The 20,308-nt window shown below is 64.9% G+C and overlaps 1 protein-coding gene across 2 annotated transcripts; it reads right to left on the bottom strand.

Annotated features, from left to right (window-relative positions):
• Window positions 1-535: 535 nt before the first annotated feature.
• On the bottom strand, window positions 536-19,889 carry SLC12A7 (solute carrier family 12 member 7). Of its 2 annotated transcripts, XM_081825850.1 has the most exons (19): window positions 19,495-19,889; window positions 18,729-18,940; window positions 18,232-18,399; window positions 17,631-17,729; window positions 17,069-17,126; window positions 16,489-16,663; window positions 15,040-15,158; window positions 14,670-14,768; window positions 14,122-14,241; window positions 13,392-13,496; window positions 12,844-13,012; window positions 10,334-10,529; window positions 9,864-10,033; window positions 9,653-9,784; window positions 7,446-7,553; window positions 6,250-6,428; window positions 5,850-5,864; window positions 3,280-3,413; window positions 536-2,219 (listed from the first exon to the last, which is right to left on the bottom strand). In XM_081825850.1, exons 1-19 carry the CDS (start codon window positions 19,872-19,874, stop codon window positions 2,128-2,130), a joined length of 2,730 nt encoding a protein of 909 aa, XP_081681976.1. In that variant the 5' UTR covers window positions 19,875-19,889; the 3' UTR covers window positions 536-2,127. The 2 variants fall into 2 exon arrangements, with proteins under 2 accessions (XP_081681976.1, XP_081681977.1); XM_081825851.1 differs by lacking the exon at window positions 5,850-5,864.
• Window positions 19,890-20,308: the final 419 nt, after the last annotated feature.

Here is a 20,308-nt window from a genome sequence, read left to right as displayed (position 1 = left end):
CAGAGACCCCGTGGTCTCCCACTCACCAACGGCTGATGCCGGGCGCCTGCAGTTTCGCTGCTGTGAACACGTGGGGACACAAGGCCCCTTGGCTGTGGCTCTGGGAGCAGGAAGGCTGGGTTGGGAGGCCACAGTCTAGTGGTTCAGGATCCGTGGCACCTCCTCGCTACCCCCCCAGCCACGCGGGAGGGCTCCAGGGTCTCATGCTTGTTCTCCCATTGGGCGGTTAAGTGCTCACGCCGTGAGCCTGGACACTGGAACAAGGGGGCCCCTCTAATGACGGGTTTTCCCTGCGGATCCCACCCTTCTAGGAATTACGACCTCAGTAACTGGCGGCATCACGTCCTCGTGCTCGGACCCTCCCACTGCCTTGTGCTTTGTTCTTTACGCCTCTTGGGCAATGCAGGTGATGATGTGTGAGCCACCCTGTCTGCCCTGGCCGATGGGACCAGGAGGCCCACGGGGAGGGAGGGAGGGTGCTTCTCCAGCAGTCCCACCTTCATGCTGAATGAGACACGGAGACTCGTCCACGTACTCAGCTTTTATACAATTTATTCTTCTACCAACAAATGATACAAAGACAAGGAAGCTAGAAAACAACGTGGAACCAACTTTGATCGGCTGCACGTGGGGCCCCACGAGGTTGTGGGGGGGGGGCACGCGGATGCAGCCGAGCCCTCCCGCTGCAGCTGCACTAAGGTCTACGCCATATGAACAGGGGTTGGGCGCACAGGGGAGGTCCTGCCACGCGGCCCTTCCACAGCGCAGTGTCAGCGCCACGGGGCCCTGGGGACGTGGCTCCGCCCCCGACAGGCCAGGGGACCGAGGGCCAGGGAGCTGGGTTTCGCTGCTTCACTGGGTGCAGAACAGCGGGGGGAAGAGCATGGATGCCCGGGCCTGGCTGCGGCGGTTTGGCACACGCTCTGGCCAGTGGCCACTCTCGACGACGCAGACCCTCTGTGCTGCCCAACAGCTCCTCGAATGTCTGGACATTTAGCCTCTGCCCTGACCTGAAATCTGCGGACCAGGCGACTTCCTTGGGGTCTGAAGAAGCCAGAGAATGCCAAGGACACGGCCGTTTGGGGCTTGTTCGCAGAAGCAGTCTCTTCACTGATGCCCTAATTACCACTGAAATCCCCAGGTGCTTAAATAAATAAATACACCACACAGACGAAGCACAGGTCACCACAAGCTACAGCAGCGTGACTGGGACCACGACCACGAAGCAAGTCCACGGCCCACTGAAACAGCCCACAGTGCCCCACACGTGGCTGCCACCATCCCCCGTGCGCTGGCAGGAGGGGACAGGCACGCGGGCTTCGGCTCGCTGACTCAGGGCCGCTGAGGCCCTGGGCACCCCGTCCGTAGAGCCTGGCGCGTGGAAACCGAGGGCCATGGGTACGCACACATCAGGCGGGGAACCACGGTGAATTCTCAGAAACGGGGCCCAGATGCCTGTGTAGGACGTGGCTGTGTCCCAGCTGCAAACCCAGCCCGGGCGTGACAGGACCCCTGCCTGGGTCTCTGCCCCTCAGGCAGCTTCCTGGAGCCGAACCCCCCGGAACGTGCCCACCCGGGATGACCATCCACGTCCCCGAGGAATCGGGGTCCCCCTCCTAGACATTCCTGCACCAGGCAGGCACGCTGACCAAGGCCACCCAGCGAGTCCGGGGTGGACGGCTCTCCTCGGCCTTAATTTATAGGAACACAAACAGGGACGCTGCAGGGACAGGCGCTGAGGAGGCTGACCGAGGGACCAAGGCTCTCGGTCACCTTCCTGAACGGACCCCTGTGGCCCAAAGTGACCTTCAGTCAGAGCAGGGGTTTCTCGTGAGCATCCTGGACGAGGCAGAACTGACGCGCAACCATGACAACCAGACAGGTCTGGCCATGGAAACCGCTTCTGGAACTCACAGCCTGAGCGCATGGCCAGTGCCGCTGGTCCCAGGTCACCGCGAGCCTCCCTCGGGGGCATCCATGCCTCCCCTCCACGCGAGGAAACCACTGCAGCTGCGGGCTGGCTCCGCGCCTGGAGGGAGAGCTGTGGGGCTATTCTGGAAACTTCCATAGGAGGCCAAGTGTAGCACAATCCCCAGCCCACCCGGCGTGTTCCCGTGGGGCTGAGTGTCAGGAGTAGATGGTGACTACCTCCTGGCCGCTGCCCCGGACCAGAAGGACCCTGTCGAGCCCCTCGGTCAGGACCTCGAGGAACTCCATATCTGGGGTGACCTGAGTTAAGGACAGCTGGTTACACTCACAAGAGTCCCGGGCAGAGGGAGGTCGGTTTGCAGGAAGAGGCCCAACGCAGGCCTCAGCCAAGTGCCCACTGGATGCACGCTCAGGATCAGCACGCGCCTGTGGCAGGCCTGACCGGGAACCAGAGCCCCGCCCTCACCCCAGGGCTTCAGCACAGACAGGAATTCATCGAGAGTCCTAACAGCCCGCAAGTCCCAGTCCGGTCACCAACCAAGCGCAGAGTCCTCAAGCTTGTGGTTAGATCAAGGCTTTAAGCCCAAGAGCCACCTGCTAATCCCCCACCCCCACCCCCGCTACCCACATTCCGGCACCAGAGGGGAGCGCGGGGGCCATACCCCAGAGGGCAGCCCCCAGGCCGCACACCCACTAGGCACCCAAGTCCCCATCACAGGACGCATAGTTAAGGGTGCGAACCCAGCTCATGGTAGAGCTGACCTGTGACCTCCGAGGTCAGGCCTGGAAGCCTCCAGCCAATCAGGAGGGGCACCAGCTGAGAAGGGCTGGGAGGCACATGGGGGACCACCTGTGCTTTGGCTCACCTGGATGAGGGGACACGGTGCCCCCTGTCTCCAGGAAGACGCCCAGCCCGGGAGCGGGCCAGGCAGGAGCTCAGAGCCAGCACCGGAACCCACGGTGAGCAGGGTATGGGGTTAGGGGTGTGGTGACTGCCCCCACACTGGGCGTTTCGGGGCCAGGGCTCTGTGTCCGTGTTCATCTCACCCGTGGTCCAAATTCCTGCGTGTGCCAGGTTCTTCACGGAGGGCCTGAGCTGCCCAGGATACCCCGCACATTTACAGCTTCCTCAGTCACTGATGCCCCAAACCAATCAAGAACCGTTCACCTGGGGCCCCCAGTTTCTGGCACTCAGACCGGGGGGCCAAGTCTGCCCCTTAGGGCCCCACGCTTAGGGCCCCACTGCTCTCGCCCCCAACCCAGGAATCCTCCGGGCAAGATAGCCCTGTCCCCGGGAGGTGGAGCGGCCCAGCCTTCCCCGGCCTGCTGGGCTGCACGCACAAAGGATACAGTTCTCATCCCCCTGCCGGTTTCTGGGGGGCCCCGGCATGTTCAGCAGGACAAGCTGCGCGCCCCGGGACCTGCTGAGGACGACACCGTTGAGCTTCACGGCCGTGTGCATCCTCCTGACATTGGACTGGTTCCTGCGGGGGTAGGACCACTTGGTGCTCCGGCCCACAGCTCTGGGCACCAGGCCGGCCTGAGCCCTGTGAGCCCATCTCAGTCCCGGGGAAAAACATCAGGATTCAAATGGCGTCACCTCCCCCAAAGACCCCACGGGGGAGGAGACTCCATTGAGGCTGGTGAGCACCGACCGGGGACATTACCCACCAACAAGAAGGCTTTGGTCTCCGAACGTTCTAAAAACCGAGCTTCTCCAAGTAGGAGCAGTGTCCCCTGCTGCAAACAGCGCACTGTTGAGCATGAAAGGCTCTAACCCCACCCCACCTGGGAGCCTCGGGGTCACGGCCCAGCCCTGCTTCACTCCGGCCTTGAGCTAAGCCTGCTCAAGTGAGCACACAATGGCATCTCACTCGTCCTGACGGGCTGGGGGCGCAGGGGAGCCCAGACATGCTGTGCAGGGAGACGCCCAGGCGCCTGGTGCCCAGGCTGGAGATTCTGGTCGAGAATGAGGCTACAAGGTCCATCCCGGGCTTGGCAGCGTGCCTGCTGCCCTTGGCGAATGGCCGATGGACAAGCGCTTCCAACGCTCAGCAACCCAGGCCCTGCCCCTCGTCCTCAGCAACCACCCGGCTCTGCACACTCCATTGTGCACCGATGGTCCTCCAGAGTCCCAGGCAGACCCCTGCCCGCCCGCCTGCACTCGGCCCCATCCTCGTCTACCCCACGTGCGCCCGGTGGCCACGGCCCCCATGGGTCCCCACGGGCTGAGTGTGTCCCAGGAAGCACATTCAGGAGACGCCGTCTGGGTGAGCTAACCGCCTCCAGGACGTCCGTACCCCTGAGCTGGAAAACCTGGCAACTCTGCCAGTTCTCGGGTGGCCTGCACGATGGAATACGCGGGCAGCCCGGCTGTGTCGGCTGCAGCCCTGCCGAGAGCAGGTCACCCTGCCACAGACTTGGGGGGGGGGCAGAGGCCAGGGCACAGGGTGGGGGGAGGGCCCGCTGGGGCCGCGTCTGGGTCACGCCCTGTCACCAGCTCAGCCCTTGAGCCAAATACACCAGATCACAACCACCAATTCCCAGGAGGAAAACAGGGAGCCGGGCCTCTTTCTGTCCAGTTTCGCCTGATAAAATTACAGACTGGGCACCTGTCCACGGCACAATCAGGGATCTTCCATTACGAGACCATGAGTTAGCTGCCTGGATAGACCACAATTACCAGTGTTTGGGGACAAGAGTCACTCCAGAAATGAGCGTCTGTGTGGTATCGAAGGATCCCTTACGGCTGAAAGCCTGAAAACACATATAATCTGAAAACCAGGGGTTTGGGTCTGGCTGGAAGGGCCCTGGGCTCCAGGGTGACATGCCTTGTGGAGGTCACAGGGGCGCGGAGATGGCCAGCTTGGCCCTCGTGTTTCCAGGAAGCCAGCAGAAACCTGCATTTGCTCCCCGCGGCGGGCCGTAAATGCACAGGGTAAGGGAGCCGGTCATCCGTATACTGAATCTGGTGGGGCAGAGCCTCTGCTGAGGCTGGGGGTGGTGGGCCGCCTGGGGCAGAGGAGGGGCAGGTGAGCGATGAGCACGTGGCTGGCATGGGGGGGAAGCTGGGGTTCCGGTCCCTGGGCTCCTGGGGGCCACACAGCACGGACAACGGACCAAACACAAGCAGATGAGCACCTGCCCGCACCAACGCCCCGGGGACAGCCAGCCACCCATCGCTCAGTCCCCTGCCCCCTACAAGCTGACCTCCCAGCCTAACCCTTGACCAGGAGCCCCCCCAGAGCCCCGGGGACAGGGTCAGCAGGCCCATGGCTCACAGCGTTTTTGGGGAGAAACCATATTCCTGTCTCCCCGCTTTTGTTGTTTTTGTTGACTGACTTTACCTGGGGACCTCCCCGCAGATCCCCGCATATCTACAGGCTCCACGCCCTCCATGCCCAACCCCCGGCCTCAGCGCTCTGCTGTGGACGCCACCCGGCCACCCCTCCGCGGGGGACACACCCGCAGGCGCTGGGGGGGCAGGGGGCGCACAGCAGCCCGTCCAGCTGCCCCCCGTGTCGGAGCACGCACAGGGTCTGTCCACACCCCTCTGCACTCCCGGGCTGCAGCTTCCTGGGTGAACAGCACCCAGGGCCAGGGAGCAGATCTGTCCAAACGCTCAGCCTCCAGGGATGCGGACGGAGCAGCTAAGAGCTACCGAGCGCCGGCCCCCCTCTGCTCCAGCGGCTCAGGACCCGCCCTCCCTGCAGCCCAGTCCTTGCGCTGCTCCAGGAGGAAGCTCAGCTGTGTGCCCTGAGCCGTCTGGACAGAGGGGGGCTGCAGCTCGTGCGGGCACGCACACACACACAGGACTGTCCACACGTGCACACATGCACACACGGTTCACACGGCAGCATGGGCCAAGCATGCGTGGTAACAGGTCTAAGAAGCGTCCTAAATAAAATGAGACGACTTACAGATTTCCCCATTCTCTACACGGGAGAGAAAACACAAAGAATGAGTTACTTCGAGAGTGACCACGAGGAACCTGGCTGCCCTCCCCCGGCCCACCTGGTCCTTCTCCCCGGACCCTCCCCTCACTGAAGACCCTCCGGGCCCAGCCGCACCGCGCCCCCCATGCTCAGCCCAACGCCACAGGCAGAACCCGGGCCCCCGCGGGCAGCCTGCATGGGCGGTGGGGTCACAGCTGGAGTCCCCAGCCCCCCACAAGCCCTGACCCCTAGCTGCTGGGATCCAGCAAGAACAAAGACGCCCGGATCCCGGTGAACGGTGGCCCGTGGGCCCGCGGGTCAGCAGGCGCATGCCTGTGACCAGTACCAGACCATGAAGCACCCCCAGCCCCCGGCCAACACTCACGGCTTCAGGCTGAAGAGGTCCTTGAATCCGGACATGCCCGGCTCCTTGTTCTTGTACTTCTCTGCGATCAGCTTCTCCTTGGTCCAGGTCATCTGCACCTTGTCTGGGGTGGACGGGGCCTGGGTTCTGGTGGCCACCACAGAATGGGATGCAGTGTTCCTGTCATGGATTAGCTGAGCCTGGCGGGAGAGCAGGGGACAGGCAACAGGACCCATTCTGTGACCTCACGTCTCCAAAATGCTCGAGAAGAATCGGGTGCAGATGAGAAGCCGGGACCCCGGGACCAGCCCTCCTTCACAGGGGACCTGATGCCACCCCAAACCCCAGCCGGGGCCTTCCTCCTGGGCATCCAGACCCAACTCGGCCCTCTTCCTGCCCCAGCTCTGAAGGCAACTGAGAACAGCCCACAGCTCCGCGTTGACGAGGGGATGTATGCACCCGGAAGTCTGCACTTGACGTAGCTCCACCCCACCCGCTCGTCAATCCGTCCATCCATCCCTCACTCCTTTATCCCCCGTTTATCTGTCCACATGTCCGCCACCACCCCCGTCCCCACACTTGTCAACGGCACAGAGTGAGTCAGGGAGCCCATGTTCTTGGGGCGGGGCAGGTGCACGTTGAGAAAGTCAGTGTTGCCCAAGGCCGGCCGGACAGGCCATGTGCGAGCAAGACCACGACTGAGGCCCAGAGGGAGCTGGCCTGAGGGGGCGACAGGGCTCAGGGCAGAGCCGGGTGCTGCCGAGAAACCGCAGGGTGACATGAGGGGAGGGCAGTGATGGCGCCTGGAGGGGTCAGCACGCTGGCTCTCTGGGACCCACTGTGGCTCTCGGCCGGACAAGTTACAGGAAGGAGGAGGGAGGCCATGTGGGGGCCACTATGGTGGTTCAGACAGGAGCAGAGCTGGGAAGGCCAGAGTATGCTGGTCCGAGCTGACCCATGTGTGCAGACGGGGTCTACATGGCCCCAACCTCAGCCTGGGTGTGGAACCCCGGGGGCCATGAGGGCAGAATCGTGCCACCCGGCCATTCAGAAAGCCAGGCTGGGGACGGATGGCTCCGTGACCGCCAAGACCTGGTCCTGCTGGTCAGGCCAGCAAGCTGCGGCTGGACACCCCAAGGACACCCGCTCGGAGGGGCTGCTCCTGCCGCGTGTGCAAGTGGGGCTGCCAGGTGCCCGCCCACTCCTCGTACGCGCACCTCCCTCTCCCGCTCCGTCTTGGACAGCTGCATCTGCTTCAGCATCTGGGACCTCTGCTCCATCATCAGAGTCTTCTCGTACGTGAATGCTGAGATGTCGTTTTCAACCTAGACAGTGCGTGAAGCACGCCAAGTCAACACGCGCTCGTCCCTGGCTGCACCTGCCGTCTGCACACCGGCTGGCCCCCCACCCCCGCCTCCCCCTCAGCCCCCCCCGACGTCCCCGGCTGCACCCGCCATCTGCACACCGGCTGTCCCCAGCCCACCCCAGCGCCCTCAGCCCCAGTGGCCCCTGAACGGTGTGTGTGGGTGACCACGTGAGTAGGAACAGTGGCCACAGCTGAATCCGTGTCTGCTCCCATGCCTGTTCCCGGGGGAACCCCACACCAAGCACACGCCTCGTCCTGCAGAGGTGTCTGGAGCTTGCCCGGTGACAACAGGGCCAGGATCTTCTCCAACCCCTGGCCTGACCCTTGGCAGGTGGCCCTGGGTCCCCCCACCAGTCCAGGATGGGGGTGGTGTCAGGCGAGCTCCATGTCCTCTGCCTCTTGGGCCCGAAGACAGGGAGCGCCCTGTGACCCTCTGCAGAGCTCTCCCATCGTCTGGCAGGGCCACAGGCCCTGGTCACTGCTCCTGCAAGCTGGATCCCGTCCCACAAACGTGCGGAGATGTGTTCTGACACAGTTTCTGCGTCAATCCACCTTACTGAACTCTGAATATTTTCTCGGGTTTTCCAGATATTTAAATGATGTCTGCACAAACGTCTCCTTGCTTCCAACACTTAAGCTCCAGCATCAGCTTCCGGAAAGGGAGACTGGTGGGCAGCCCGCTTACTGCTAACCTCCGGAGACATCTGTGGGGGGCTAGCTGTTGACCGGGTGTCTTTGACTCTGCCGGCTAGATATGCATTGACTCTTACTCCCTGGTACTTGTTATAAAATCTATAAAGTCTACTCTTTAAAGTCACGTCTTAACGATAACCACCAAATCCTTCCCGCTCACATGTCCTGGTTCAACACTTGGAGTAGTTTTCTAAGCCTTGCCGGCCGGGAGCATCTCCCTCCTTGTTAGTGACCCTGACTTCTTGCTGTTCAATGTTGGCCTTTGACTCTGGTCTCCCCTTCTGCCGTGAGGCTCCCTGGCTCCTGGAGACGGTGCCCTGGGCCCTCGCTGTCCACGAGGTGGGCTTGCTATGCTGGCGGGCTGGCCCCAGGGTGGAGGCTGGCCTGGCCAATGGCCCAGAAGTAGAGCACGGACCACAGGGACCCTGCCCACCTCCCAATGGAAGGACCTGGCTAAGAGGGTTCTGACCACGGTCTGCTCTTGGCCTCACCGGAGTGCATGGCCACGCGAGGCTGGACAGTGGCCTGCTCTCACGGAAGAGATGCAACTGCATCCCTAACGCCCAATGAAACAAAACTTGCAGTCATGACTGAAATCAAGCAGGGACATGGATTTTAACCATAATGCACCAACCACCTACTTGGAAAACTCAGTGAAATTAGCAGCCTTGATACACAAATATAGTCACTGCAAACCACGGGAGTCCACGCCTCACGGCGCGATCCTGCCACGCTGCACCCCACGACCGTTTCCACCCTGGTTCTGTTCGGCTTCTGGGACCTGACGTCGCGTAAGGTTCCTGAACGTGGACGGGAATGGCTGGCGGGGGTGACAGCCGGGATGCGGACGGCAGGGGGCAGACGACGCAGGTGCTGCCTCGAAAACACCAGAGTGGCCACGGCGGAACAGCGCGAGCAACAGAACCACCGTGTGGTCCCGCGTAAACCCCGACATGGGGAGATCGCCGGAGTCCACGTGGCCGTGGCCGTGGCCAGGGGAGACACAAACAGCAGCCCCAGGAGAGATGCCACAGGCAGAAGAGCGCTCCCCCTGCCCCGGGGACCTGCTCCGGGACAGAGTCTGCAGGTGGGAACGCTGGGATCTGCAGCGGAGGAGCCTGGACTGCGGGCTCACGGCCTCTGATGGGCCGGCTGCCACGTCCGCCCGCAGGACGTGCTGAGGGGCCACGTCACATCGGGGTCCCCCCCATAACCCGCTAAACCCACCAGCCAGCCCCGGGCCTGGCAAAGGTAAACTTCTGCAAAGCTGCCACAGCCCACGGAACCGGGGCAGCGTGGGCCCCGGCGGGAGGACGAGGCCAGCGCTATGGGACCCCGAGCCCAGGACCACGGCAGACCCCTCACCATCTCCACCACCTCCACCTCGGCGCTGATCCTCAGGTGGTACAGGAACATCTGCAGGTCCTTCTTCATCTGGATGCTGTTGTCGTCCACCTGGGCCACCGTGAAGATGCGCATCCGGCACTTCCTCCACACCTGGTGGGGGCCTCGGGGCTGGCACCTGCTGCGGCAGCCGAGCCCTGCCCCCCGCCGAGGGACCCGCCCCGCGGCCCACCTTGTGCTGCCGTAGCAGGAACGGCAGGAGCATGAGGAGGCCCCCGTCATGCACGACCCACCACACGTCGATGTCCCCGTCGCTGAAGCGCTCCTGGTTTTGTGGAAACAGGTCCACGTTTTTGGCCACCAGCAGGGCCTGCTGGGCCGCCGTGGTGTCTCGGACGGTTTCTGTGGAGAGGCAGTGGCGGGTTGCCCCAGGGACTCGCGGGCTCCAGCCAGCGTGGGAGGCAGGCGAGGCCACGGGTCCCCGGGAAGCCCCACCTGGGGCCCATGCTGAAGGCAGCGCAGCCTCGCTCGGCCAGCCACTGGGCCGCCGGCCCAAGGGGTGCGGGGCTCTCGGGCATCACCGCACCGCAGGGCTGGCCACAACGGCAGCGAGGTATCACACGGTGGGGTGCTTTCTCACGGGACGTGGGACACCAGGACGCCAGTGGGAGCCCCGCCCACGGGCCCGAGCACAGCACCCACCGACAAAGTTCTTCCAGGAGAAAGTGTTGTCCTCCTGCTTCCAGGACTCGGGCCACGCCATGAGCACCGTGTTGTGCTTCATGCCCCCCAGGCCGGCCGACTGGATCAGGTGGGACATGCCGTCCCGCAGGCTGGAGGAGACCACCAGCTGACAGAAGCCCTTGGTCTTCTCCACGCCCATCAGAGACCGGATGTTCTGGGGAGACAAGCTGGGTCGGTGCCTCCTCGGGGTATCCTCGCTTGTGCTCCCGGGAGACGCAGGGCCTCCCCCTTCCCCACATCCTGGCCGGCCCACGAGCCAACTGCGTGGAGGCCACATCCCCGTGGGAACCTGCCCGGCCCTTCCCCAGTGAGGCCTCCGCTCCACGAGCAGACACACGAACAGAGGCAGGAACGGTGAGGGACAAGGTCGGGGTGCACCGGCTGCTTCCATTTACGAAGCTGGGTGAATGCCCTGTGCCCCCACCTGGCCGAGACGCTCCTGGCCAGCTCAGGAGTCAGGCCACGTCAGCAAGCCCGGGTGCAAGAGGACCATGGCGCCCCTGGGTCTTCGTCCTCTTGAGACATGCTCCACCAGCCCTGCGGACGGTGGTCCCCTCCCCTCGGGGACACCACGGCTGAGCCCCCTGCTGGGCTGTATGTCTGGGGTGAAACCCAGCTGTGCCACCCATACTCCAGGTCTCGCAGCTCCCAGCACAGCGATGGGGCGGAGCCACCAGCACACGGCTCCGTCCCCAAGAGATGGAAGAGCGGGGCCAGAGGGGCCCCCGTCCCCCACATTGCTCAGACATGCCACGCAGACTGGCAGGTGGACCAAAAACCGGAACCTGGCCCAGATCCTCGGGAGTGCACACCACCACTGACTCCACGATGTCCTCCTACGAACGACCCCACGGGGACCGAGACGTCTCTACGGACCGCTCACCATACCGCTCGGGACACAGAAACACCGAGACCCCCAAACACAACCAGAGCGGCATCGAGGAACAGAAACCTGAACACACACACGACACGGACCACCGAGCTGACGCAGACACACGTTGCCCGAGAATGGAAAACCGCCTCTTTACAGTAACAAGAGCGCGTGGAACACCTTCCGCAGGATTGGGGTGTTAACGAAACTGGGGAAGTCCGAGACTGCGCGTATCAGATGACAACAGCCCCCGGTGTCGGCAAGGGGGCAGGGATGGGGGATCCGGCCATGCCACAACCGTCCCGGGGCGTGGCTGCAGACTGCTGCCTTCCACGCAGCAGGGCGCCCGCCTCCCCCGCGGCCCTGGAGAAGCCCCCGCGCAGGGAGAGCTGGAGCCGGCGACCACGTGGCACTTGTGCAAGGCCAGAACTAAACGCCAGGGCCTCTCCCGCCACGCGGTGGGTCTGGGCCGAGCGTGTCAGCGCCCGCGGGAGGCAGTCCTGCCCAAAGACGGGACAGTGTGCATAGCGCAAGGACGACACCACCTAAATCCACATACTGTGGCCAGCAACCGCCACGCTGGAGCCCGCGGGCTCACGGTCCTGCCGAAAGAGAACCGCTGGTGCCTCCGGGAGGAGGACAGCACCCAGCGCATCTGCTGCCTTCCCTGAGCAAGGAACCCGCGAACCGCCGACGGCACGGAGCTGGCTTGTCCAGCTGAGGGAGGCAGTGGGAGGGTCGGATCCAGCACCTGCAACCCCTGCTCTGAATGCGAATGAGCCTCTGGGCGCGGCCCGGCTTGGACACGCAGCCGCAGCGCTCCTAGACACGTGAACACAGCCGTCCCTCCTCCACCTGCCTAACTGCCTGAGAGTGAGAAGGACCCACCCTGGAGCAAGGGACCGAGCCACACCACCTGCAGGGGTGAAAAAGGGAAGACCGACGCGGGGAAGCAGGGAGGCTGCCCCCAGAAACCAGCGCTGATGTGCCTCCCACTTCGGACATGGACACAGACCGTCGGAGACAAAAGCACAAGACCCGGCGGGTCTGCCTGGAAGCCCCCGGGCGTTCACGACACCAGCCGCTTCCACGTGTGCCTGAAACGACCTGCACAGGCCGAGGTCAGCGTCTCCTCCAGCCAGAGCCCCTGGACACATGGGCCTGAGGCCGCCATGCGAGACAGCCAGCGTGCAGGGGACGGAGCCCAGGCCAAGCCATGGAGGGCGCCAGGGGGACATCTCCAAGGGCAGCACCGAGCGGCCCTTGGAACCAGCCTCTAACCCACACGCTCTCCAAGAGGTCTCAGCCCCCCGCCCCTGGGTCCCTTCAGCAGCCTCAGTTCTGACCCAAACGAACCCAGAAACCAGGCTCTACTACGAAACAAGACAACAGCGCAACATACAAAACCATGCTCGCAGATGGCAGCGATGGAAAACGTGCTGGTCTGAGCCTCCCGCGCAAGGCAGGCAGCAGCAGCGGGCCTGCCCCTCGACCGCTTCAGCCGCCAGCCGTCCCCACCCCGCCCGCGCTCCCTGCTTGGACCTCTGTCCCGCCGCCGCCCGCCGCCGTCCCGTGGACCCGGCCCGCGCCCACCCACCTCCTCGGCCCGCTGGGCCTCCACGTGCTTGTCCAGGTAGGTGCCCTCCAGCACAGAGCCCACGATGGTCAGGCCCTTGCCGGCCTTGAGCTGAGTCGTGAGGGACAGCAGGCGGGGGTGTCTCACACGCTGCTCCTCATCCAGGCTCAGCATCACCAGCACCTGGGGCCTGCAGCACAGACCGCGCTCACCAGGCGAGCCTGCCCGGGGCTACAGCCCTGGGCGTCTAAGGGACGGAGGCCGGGGGCTCTCAGCACAGAGGACATCCCTGACCTCCCAGAAGCGGGAGACGTGAGGCTGGCGGTCCATGCGCTTAACCTCCATCCTCGGCAGGACCCCAGGGAGGTCCACTCACCCCATGCCCCACCCACCAGGCTGATCACGCCACGGCCGACCACCGTGCACTGAGAGAAGGTGCTAGAAGCTTCCGAGACAATCGCTCCCCAAAAAGAGGGACCAACAGTTTCCGTCTCTGAAGTGTGAGGGTAGAGAGGGCGCTCTGCATTCAAAGTGCATGAGGCCAGGTCGGGGTGGGCTGGGGCACTCACCTCCAGTTCTTGGTGTGGGGGGGGCCATGCTCCACACGCAGCAGGGCGTAGCGGGCTGCGTTTAGCGACAGACCCCGGATGCCATCACCCCACTCCTTCTCAGCCCTGCAAGAAAGGGGCAGCGGTAAGGAACCCAGGAGGGGACTCTAGGGCCAGGGCCCTGAAGCTTCCCTGGACCACAGGCCTCCAGGGGCAGCCTCCCTGAGAAGCCAGCCTGGGGTTTCTGCGACAGGACAGGGTGGGACCCTGGAGTCGGGGACACTGATGAGCACAGCAGGCTGGGTGGGCCTGGCTTCACCAGGAGTGGTCACACGCCCGACGCTCCTTGTTCACCAGCTGGGAAGAGCTGGAGGGGGCCTCCAGGCAGCGGCCGGGACCCCTCAGACCCCACCCCCGGAGGGAGCCAGGCCCCAGGGACGGACCAGGTGCTCTGGGATGCGCTCTGGGACGCTGCACACTTTACACATCACTGCTTTCACTGTATGGACTTCAAAGTTCTCAAAAAGCACACAGTAAAAAAAGCGACACAAGCGTGGAATCGATACAAAGTAGCAAACACAGCTCTGCACCCGCCGTGCCTCAGGTGTGCAGGCCTGGACAGCAGGGCCCACCCAGCTCGGGGGCCCGACTCACACCGCGAGCACCCCCCACCCCTGCACCGGGCTATGCAGACCCCACGGAGACACCCTGCAGGGAACATCGGCCCGCGAACTCGCGCAGAGCAGCTCACCCGCGGTACTCGATGTACTTGTAGATGCAGCCGGCGATGAGCATGGCGAAGAGAGCATAGTACCAGGAGCAGATGAACATGAGCGCCAGGCACAGGCTCATGCCCAGGAAGGAGAGCGCCCTGGAGAAACACGCACCTCACACACCTGCCACGCCCGGAACCCCGGAAACCCTCCCGGCCCCTAACAAAGACCCTTCTCAGCTACAGCAAGGAAGCAGCCATGATGCCTGTGGCCAGATCCCCCCCGCCCCGGACGCTGAACCCTCAAGGGCTGAGCCCGCCGTGGCTCCGCGCCCATGGACGCGGGACGCCCACCCCACTTGCCAGGGCGCTCAAGCACCCCGCGGGCCACACGGCACAACGGGCCTCGCCCGTCCGACACACACACCAGCAGCAGGAACCAAGTGGCCCGCGGTCACACACGGAGGCCATCCCCCCGGCAGGGACCGGGGGGCCAGGGGACGCACACGGGCGCCGGGCCCGCCCGGCTCGGCTGCGGCGCAGGCGCACTAGGGACCCGGGGCCGTCCCGGCGGCGGGAGTGCTCACCAGTGGTAGTATTGGAAACGTGGCCGCCAGTTGGGCGTGCGCAACAGGGTCTGCACTGCACAGGCCAGGTTCACGAACATGTAGCACATGAGGAAAAACCTGGGGGCGTAAGGACAGGGCCAGAGGAGCCGGGGGTCAGGTCCCACGTGGTCTCCCCACCCCCCCACTACAGCACTGCCCCTCCCGTCTCCCCTCCCTTCCACGGCACCGTTCCACAAGGACCACCTGGACCGCGTGGCTGCGTGGCTGGTGACCCCTGAGCAGAAGGCCAGCCCCAGAGCGGGGTCACACACGCCTCCTTGTCCACAAGTGGCAGCCCCATCTCCGTGGCCTGCCCCACACCCCTCCCACCGGGCCTGCAGCCACTCACATGGACAGGATGGGGGCCACGCTGTCCAGGGAGGCGATCAGGATGCCGGTCTCACAGATGAGGGCCGTGAGGAGCAGGGCCCACGTGGGCTCCCCGTTGGCCTTCCCATGGCCGAACACCTGCAGGGAGAGGGCAGGTGGGCTGCGAGCGTGGGGGACAGAGGCCACAGGACAACAGCCCGTGTCCCAGTGAGAAACCCAGCTTCCCAGGGGCAGCCCAGAAGGGCTCAGGGACGGGACAGAGGCAGAAGCGGACTTTCACAACCCGTCCTGAACCCTCCCCGGCTCTGGGAGGAAAAGCTGACGCCCAGAACCGAGAAGGCAGACGGTGGCCGAGGTACCATCAGGCCTGGGCCTCACAGCGGCGTCAGCGAGGGTGAAGGTGACCCCTCCATGCGCGGGACGGATGGGGGCCTCGGGGGCATCCTGAGGCCGGCCGCGCGGGGGCAGGCGCAGGGTCCCCGCGGCACACACGCATGGAGAACCGTGAGGACCCTTCGCCCACAGCCACACGGGGAAGGACCACATGGAGACCACAGCTGCCTCCAGGGACCCCAGCTTCCAATGCTTTTCTAGCACAGTCCCTGCTGCCCAGGGGCTCTGGGAACAGACACGCAGGGCATGCCACAGACACGCGGAATGACACCAGAAACAGACTCGGGGAGGGGGCACCGGGGACACAGCAACGCCCCCAGAGCAGAACCCAGTCTGCACCGAGCCAACAGACGGAGCTGTAAAGTCTGCCAGAACCTTCCAGGGAGTGAAGGTGAGGACCGTGCTCTGAAGGGGGGAGGACCAGCCCCCACCCAGATGATGAACACACACGAAGGGGCCCCATGTGCCCCCGAGTCCCACAGTGAAGCCCTGGCCCCAGCCCCTCAGAAGGCGACTCGACCATGTTTGCAGATGTGAGCTTTACAGGCGGTCCTAATCTAAGTGACCGGTGTCCTTGTGAGAAAGACGAACAAAAGCACAGGGAAGCCACGTGGGGACTCGGGGAAGGCGGGAAGGTGGTGACACACCAAGGACAAACTAGCTTTGGAGCGCGCCACCCCCCCCCCCCGTCTGGGACTTTTCCACTCACATCCCAGGGATGTGAGCAAATCCCCGTGTGTTGTCTGAGCCCCCAGCCTGTGGCGTGTGGTGCAGGGAGGACGCTGCACCCAGCAGGAGAGACACCGGCCCTGAGGAAATGGAGGCTCCCCGGGTTGCTCCTCTCAATGTTCCCACAGCCCAGGGCGGTGAGGGGCCACCCCCCGCCCCCGACATGCACTGCGCCCTCAGCCCCGTGACCACCCAGGGCGAGGCTGCCAGGCTGGCGGTGGGGACCTGGGTCCCACAGTCAGTAACCGTGAAGACCGTGCTCCGGGGGCAGACCCTCAGGGACCCTCGCAGACACACCCCTTCCCGCGGGGACCCCTGCTCTCAGAAGGGCGGCCGCCCCGCTCACCTGTAGGAAGGGGATGATGCCGTCTCGGGCGATGGCCTGCAGCAGGCGTGGTGCCCCCGTGAGGCTCTGCAAGCCAGCACCACAGGTCGAGAAAAAGGAGCCGATGACGATGACCCAGGGGGACGGCCAGGCCAGCATGCCGATGACCAGCTTCCCCTGCAGGGCCTCCCCAAACCTGTGGGTCGGGTGGGCGGGCTTTCAAACACAAGCTGAAGACATGAACGTCTTCCCACGCTCTGAGCCGGAGCGAGGCCACTCCCACCCTAAGTGTCCTTTCTCAGGCGCAGGGAAACCACGGTCACTCCTGAGAAGTGGCTTGGCACGGCCGCGCTGTCCGGAACCACACAGAACCCCTCACGCTCTCTCGGGCGGGAGGCTGCTCGGCGGTTCCCCAGCTCCAGGCTGGGGCAGGACAGGACCACACACCAGACCGAGCAGAATCCCCCCAGGGGGGCCACGGGGCCACGGCTCCCCACGCGAAGCCTGAAACCCTGGGGGAGGTCCCCAGGTCAACCACCATCCACAAGAAAACCGATGCTGACCAGGAAACTTCTAGAAGCCACAAACAAAACCAACGTACTTATCTCGTAAGATCACGCCTTCGATGCAGGCCCCGAAGAGCACGATGCAGGACAGGTCTGTGTCTTGCGTCAAGGAAGCGGCGGGCCAAACGTCATCGGCAGAGTCTGGTGGCGGGTGGGCATGAACCAGCCCCGCGCCCCGGCTGCCCGCTCCCTGCCACCCCGCGCCCCGCCGTGACCCCACGGCCCTCAGGGCACCTTCCTCGTGGCTCCATCCTGCTTCCAGTTGAGTCAGGCTGCACACGGCCCACTGACCACCACGGGCACCGGGCAGGGGACGCTGGCTCGCTCAGCAAGGACAGACCTCGGCGACCAGCACGAGGACGCTGCGCACAGCACCAGGCCCCGCGCCCGCAGTTACGGGCCACCCCCGCCTGTCACGTGTGACGACGTGGGTGCCCCACGCAGTTTACCGACAGTGGCTCGGACTGCAGCCGGCGTGAGCTCGGCGACCTGGAGTCCCTCCTTCTCCCTCGTCAGGCAGACGCCAGCCCGGCTCCCCATGGGGCGGCGGCGGCCAGAGCATCGGAGCCTCCCTCACCTCGGCCCCTTTGAGGATACAGATGAAAGACGTCGTCACGATGGCCAAAATGGTCCCTGTGGGGATCGACTTCTGGGCGTCCCTGAGGTCCCCAGACCGGTTCGAGCCCGCCATGATACCTACAGGACCGCCGGAAGAGCCCCCAGTTACCACAGACCCAGAACACGCCGCCAGCCACGCCCTTGGCCACGACTCACGGGGAGGGCGTGGGACTAAAGAGAAGCGCCTGGAACCCGTGCCCGCCTGCAAGCTGTGGGGCTCCAGCTGGTGGAGGGGAAGCCCGAGCAGCGGCCGAGGGCCCGGGCAAGGGCCGGACGTGCCGACGGCTGCTGGCTCCCGCTGCGCACCGGGCCGCTGAGGGGTGTCCTGGCAGGGGATGAGGCACTGGTGCGCCGAGGGTCGTCTCAGAAGGTCAGATGAAGGTCGTGGGAGGACGGCCCTCGGGTCCCCGCACAGCCTCCACGGTCAGTGACCTCGAGTGCTGCTGGTCAGTCGGCAGTGCTTGGGACAAAGCTCCTTCCCACACCCCGATCAGCACGCGGGGGGCAGCAGAGACCCTGCCGCTCGTTTCCTGGGGGGCCGGGGCAGGTGTGCACACTGAGGGACAGGGCAGGGCCTCACCGGTCACGGAAGGGAAGTAGATCCCGACCAGCATGGTGAAGTAGGTCATGATGTCCGTGAGGACGTAGGGCAGGCCGCTGGCCCTGCTCTCCTCTGGCACGGGGACCGACGGCGTGCTCTTCCTCTCCACAAACGCCCCCTTGTCTGCATACGCGCTCCACAGGTTATCTGCGGGGGCAACAGGCCAGTAACAGGTTCCAGAACCTTCTGCCACGCTCCTGCCATCAGGGAGGCCCGGCAGAGGCGGCGGGGGTGGATGGGCTCCAACTTCACACAAGGACGCGCAACCTCTCCTCCCAGAACCAGCCGGACCAGCCCTGTCGCCCCCGACCACGACCCTGTGTGCGCCCAGCAGCAAACCCCAGAAGGAAGGGTCTGCTGACCCACATGCTTTGCCACCCGGTGCTGACCACGGCTGCAGCTCCAGGGGCGGCGGCCGCTGGCGGGTCCCCGTGGGGGAGGGCTGGCACAGTCCTACATGGCCCTGGGGCGCTCACCCAGGAGGACACCGCTGGCCACGCCGGGGATGCCCTGGATCTCCGTCACGTTGTTCTGGGCGAAGTACTCGTCACAGGTGGCGTTGGGCATGGAGCTGTTGCAGAAAATGCCCCAGAGCGCGGTGGGCATCGTGCTGTTGTCGGCGGCAAGGAACTTGGCACAGACGTCGAAGCCACGTCTGGACAGGGTGCGATTTCCCAGCAGACAGACCCTAGCGCGGGGGTTGGGCGTGAGGGCACGTGAGGCCCTTGTGAAGCACCTCCTACTGCTCTGCTTCGGACACCCCACTCTGGGCGACGGGAACGCCCCGCGGGCTGCAAGGGATGGCTGCTGCTCATGCCAGTGGCCTCCCAGCCCGCCGGGCCCCTCCTGGACCAGGCCGACGGGCCACGGGCAGCTCGCTCACTCGCTGTGACCTCGGGCCACTTCCCTGGGACTGGGCATCCACATGCTTAAGAGGGACAAGAAAGAAACCCACCGGGGCCGGGGGGGTGGCTCCTGCAAGGACTAGGGGAGCTGGGGAGCCAGGGCACGGGGCGCACGGAGGTCCTCGGGGCCAGCAGCACCCTGTCCACCCCGGACCTTCAGCGGACCCATCCCACTCATGCAGATGGCGCGGCCGCACGAGCATCCTGATGGCTCATCCCCAAGCCCGGCGTGAGCACAGGCATCTGCGTCCCACGGCAGCACCACCCCGGCCCGACCACGTGGTCACGGGCACAGACAAGTGTGCAGGACGGGCCGGCTCTCAGGCCGAGGACTCACGGGATGTCCGGTGGGTCGAAGGCGGTCTTGATGACACCGGCATAGATGGCAAGGATGGACAGCACCACACAGGCCAGGAACACCAGGGCCAGCTTGTTGACATACTTGACGCCCACGAAGACCACCATGGCCATGAGCACCAGTGTGCACGTCCCGTACACGCGCATGTTGTGCAACATGGCCGCGGCCTCGCCTTCTGCCGTCTCTGCCTGGATGATGGCCGCACTGGGGGAGATGTAGGTCTGCGGGGGACGGACGGGGTCAGGAAGGGCCGTCAAGCACCCCTGCCTGGAAGGTGGCCCCACAGGGGGGCAGCTTTGTCTGCAGGGCCTGGTGCTGGGCTCCCTCCCCTGCTGGGGGCCCCCACCGCCAGAACGCATTCACAGTGGGCCCCGGGGGTGCCAAGAAATGAGAGCAGAGAGGGAAGACTGCAGAGAGACACTGCCCCGGGGTCAGTGTCGTGGAAGCCGGCCTGTGGACGGCACCCCCAGCTCAGCCTGCAGGCCAGGGGCCACCGCGCCCTGACCATCCGGGAGTGAGAACGTTTCTGGGGGAGGCCCTAGTGAGCACGCGCAACATAAACTGAGTGGGGACGACAGGACGGACCAATTCCTGGGCGGCCCTGCCTCCGCCAACAGCTGAGGCCCTGAAGGCCACGGCCGCGCGGCTGACCCCGGGCTCAGGTCTGCAGCCCGTCACACACGCGGACGTTGACCTGGCAAGAACCCTGGCGGCGGAGCCCAAGGGCAGCCAGGGGCACAGGGGTCACTGCCGCACGGCCACGGTCGCCAGCCACGGCCCCAGCACCGAGAGG

The sequence above is a fragment of the Leptonychotes weddellii genome, chromosome 7 (genome assembly GCF_054177405.1).
Source record: "Leptonychotes weddellii isolate Sample4059 chromosome 7, ASM5417740v2, whole genome shotgun sequence".
NCBI lineage: Eukaryota > Metazoa > Chordata > Mammalia > Carnivora > Phocidae > Leptonychotes > Leptonychotes weddellii.
This window is presented reverse-complemented; position numbering and strand designations above follow the sequence as displayed.

Coding starts and splice junctions, on each gene's coding strand:
- SLC12A7 (XM_081825850.1), bottom strand. CDS start 19,874: ATGCGTTCTGGCGGTGGGGGCCCCCAGCAGGGGAGGGAGCCCAGCACC. Junction 17,730..18,231: donor CTACTTCCCTTCCGTGACCG/GTGAGGCCCTGC, acceptor GCGGTCCTGTAG/GTATCATGGCGGGCTCGAAC. Junction 16,664..17,068: donor GGCGTGATCTTACGAGATAA/GTACGTTGGTTT, acceptor CCCGACCCACAG/GTTTGGGGAGGCCCTGCAGG.